At 51.4% G+C, this 3,347-nt stretch overlaps 1 protein-coding gene across 1 annotated transcript; it reads left to right on the top strand.

The window, feature by feature from the left end:
• Positions 1 to 935: 935 nt before the first annotated feature.
• On the top strand, positions 936 to 2,880 carry LOC113962292 (dystrobrevin beta-like; the record flags this gene model as incomplete). Its single annotated transcript, XM_027673065.1, has 3 exons — positions 936 to 1,043; positions 1,873 to 2,039; positions 2,852 to 2,880. Coding segments are annotated over exons 1-3 (293 nt in total), but the record flags the coding sequence as incomplete, so codon positions are not given.
• Between the last annotated feature and the right edge of the window lie 467 nt (positions 2,881 to 3,347).

The following is a 3,347-nucleotide window of genomic DNA, read 5'->3' as shown; positions in this document are numbered from 1 at the left end:
GCATTCCTGGGAAATCAACTCCATGGCTTGGGGAGGGGGTTGCTGGTACCCCAAGCAGTTTTAAGACAGCCCAAAATAGGCAATTAAAGGATTTTCCACCATCATAGTTGATTCCCCTCCTTGAGGTCACGCCCCAGTTCCCCCCCAGAGCAGCAGGGATGAGCCATTTCTGCTCCAAAACATGAAACGTGGCATTTTTACTATTTTCTGTGGATCTTTTTAAAGCTTTTTCACAATTCCTTTCAACTGGGTCTGTACCAAATAAACACCTTCTTCACAGGCAGTTTATTTTTGAAGTCGATTTCAGCTGTGATTTAGTTGTTCCAGTGATTTGTTTCTCGTCTGAGATAACATAAATAGTATTTAACTCAACTGTAAACACGAACCTGGGCGACCTTAAGCCCCAAATTAAATGTTCAGGCTCTGGGCATGGTGATGTTTTTGCAGGAGAAATATTTTTGCAGCGTTTAGATGTAAAATCTGTAGTCACTAAATGTGAGTTAATCAGCAGCTGGTGCATTTGGGAAATGGCACAGTGGGAAACAACCTTTGATTTCAGAACTGCTGAGGCTCCAGATTTATGTTGGATATCAGGAAGGAATTCTTGGCTGGGAGGGTGGGGAGGGGCTGGGCTGGAATTCCCAGAGAAGCTGTGGCTGCCCCTGGATCCCTGGAAGTGTCCCAGGCCAGGCTGGATAATTTGGAGCACCCTGGGCTGGTGGAAGGTGTCCCTGCCCATGGCAGGGGGTGGCACTGGATGGCCTTTGAGCTTCCCACCCAAACCAGTCTGGCATTCCAGGGTTCTCAGACAGTCTGTGAAATATTCCTGGGAGGCACAAGTTGTGCCATGGAGACATTTTAAGGCTGAAGTAGTTTTTGGTGTATGAAATTGGAATTTTCCTATGCAACCAAGTTCTCTTTCTCTTTTTCTCTGCAGAAGAAGATCATGCTAAACATGTTTTTGGACACGTTGATGGCTGATCCTCCTCCCCAGTGCCTTGTGTGGCTCCCTCTCATGCACAGACTCGCCCACGTTGAAAATGGTAAGTGGGGTGTGCAAGTGAAACCCCAAAAAGCCCTGCAGCCACCCCAAAGAGCTCCCACCCCTTTGGTTTCCATCCTGCTGGCAGGTGCCTTGCCCCTGATCCCAATATTCCTGATACTGGTTGCTCCAGTCTCCTCTTTACCCCCAGTTGTGGGGCCTTTGGCAGCCCATGGGGTGCTGGCACTGTGGGGGTTGTGCCTCGGGGTTTATTTTATCAAAAATAATTTCATTATTATTTTTAATGGGTTATTGCTTTCCCAGATCACCCTGTCAGGGTTTGGGCTCTTTGGTTCAGCACACTGTGGTGCTTTTGTCCCCTTTGATCAGTGGGAATCTCTGCAGGAGCCAGGGAAGGGACAGTTTGGAAAAGCTGGGGGAGAACTTATGGAAACCAGGCTGGGAGAGCTGGGGGTGCTCACCTGGAGAAGAGAAGGATCCAGGGAGACCTTGGAGCCCCTTCCAGAGCCTAAAGGGGCTCCAGGAGAGCTGGAGAGGGACTGGGAACAAGGGACAGAGGGACAGGACACAGGGAATGGATCCCACTGCCAGAGGGCAGGGAGAGATGGGAGACTGGGAAGGAGGATGGGGAGGCCCTGGTTCTGGTTCTGCTCCCTCTCCCTCCCCTTTCAGGATGCATTTCCCATGGGAAGTTTTAGTCTCCTTCCCCTCACTCTCACATTCCTCTTTGGTTTATTCCCCTCACAATCCCACCCAGAACAACCAGTGCTGAGGGCCCTGGGGGGTGATTTGGGAAACGGGACACTCGAGTTTTCCCTGAATCCCACCTGATGCTTTTTTTCCCTTTGTTTTTCCCCCTTTCCTGGCAGTCTTCCACCCCGTGGAGTGCTCCTACTGCCACTGTGAGAGCATGATGGGGTTCCGCTACCGGTGCCAGCAGTGCCACAACTACCAGCTGTGCCAGAGCTGCTTCTGGAGGGGCCACGCCAGCGGCCCCCACAGCAACCAGCACCAGATGAAGGAGCACTCCTCCTGGGTAACTCGGGGCTGCCACAGCCTCCCCCTGCCCAGCCCTGCTGCCAGGCACAGCCTTTAGCCCAGGAACCCACCCTGGGGCTTCCCAGCTTCCCCAAAGTGTGTAAATAGGAACAGGATATTTGGGTTTGTTGTTTGTTCTTCACCGGGTTAAACCCGGCTGGTGGCCCAGGGGATGGAGTCACATCTAGCTGGGAATGGGCTCCAGGGGGGTCACACAGGGATCAGAGCTGGGACCAGCCCTGTTTAACACCTTCACTGATGATCTGGATGTGGGGATGGAGGGCACCTCAGTCAGGGCGTGGATGACACCAGGGTGGGTGGGATGTGGGTCTGCTGGAGGGCAGGAAGGGCCTGCAGAGGGATCTGGATCCATGGGCTGAGGTCAGTGGTGTGAGGGACAACCAGGCCAAGAGCCAGGTCCTGCCCCTGGGTCACCACAACCCCCTGGAACACTCCAGGCTGGGGGCAGAGGGGCTGGAAGGCTGGAAAAGGACCTGGGAATGATTTCTTCCCAGAAAGGGCTGTTCAGCCCTGGCACAGCTGCCCAGGGAGGTTTGGAGTCCCTGGAGGTGTCCCAGGAAGGCCTGGCCGTGGCACTCAGTGACAAGGTGGGCACTGGGCACAGGGTGGATCCCTGTCCTGGGAGGGCTTTTCCAACCCAAACAATTCCGTGGTTCTGTTCCCCACAATGTGGATTTGTTGGTGGCTGTCCCTGGGTTCAGCTGCTGTTGAAGGTCCTGCCCAGGCCCCTTAATGTGGGTGTTTCTCTTCACACCAGCCCCACTTCTCTTACATTGTCCTCTCCTGTAGCTTAAAAATCCCCACACACTGCCCTTGCTGTCCTGCCCAGGAAGGGAACCAGTTCCCAGGGATGCTGTGCTTACACAGGGATTTTATCCAGGGGCACCTTTAAAGACAGTATTTCTTTGAGAGAAAAACACATTATTGCCATTCTCCTGCCAGGTGTAAATATGTGCCTGGAAAACTCTGAATTGAAAAGCCTTAAAGAAATCATCTGAGCAATAAACACCAGTTTGATGATCACAGCTCGAGAAATAATGGACAATTTCACGTGGAAAAACCTATTTTGTGGCAAAAGATCAAAGCCAACCTTTTGCTTATTCAAAGAGAAGTTCAGATGGTGATTGGATTATAATTAGTAATTATCTTCACAAGAAAGTGCCATTATAGCATTGCTGTTAAATTTAGAAAATTGGGGCTGGATACCAGTCAGGAGGCAAAGGAAAATTTAGCCTTAAACATTGTCCTTTTTATAACTCTGTGGGTATTAAACTTGTGGAATGTT

Source organism: Neopelma chrysocephalum, unplaced genomic scaffold (assembly GCF_003984885.1).
Source record: "Neopelma chrysocephalum unplaced genomic scaffold, ASM398488v2 Primary Assembly neopelma1_140365, whole genome shotgun sequence".
Taxonomy (NCBI): domain Eukaryota; kingdom Metazoa; phylum Chordata; class Aves; order Passeriformes; family Pipridae; genus Neopelma; species Neopelma chrysocephalum.
This window is presented reverse-complemented; position numbering and strand designations above follow the sequence as displayed.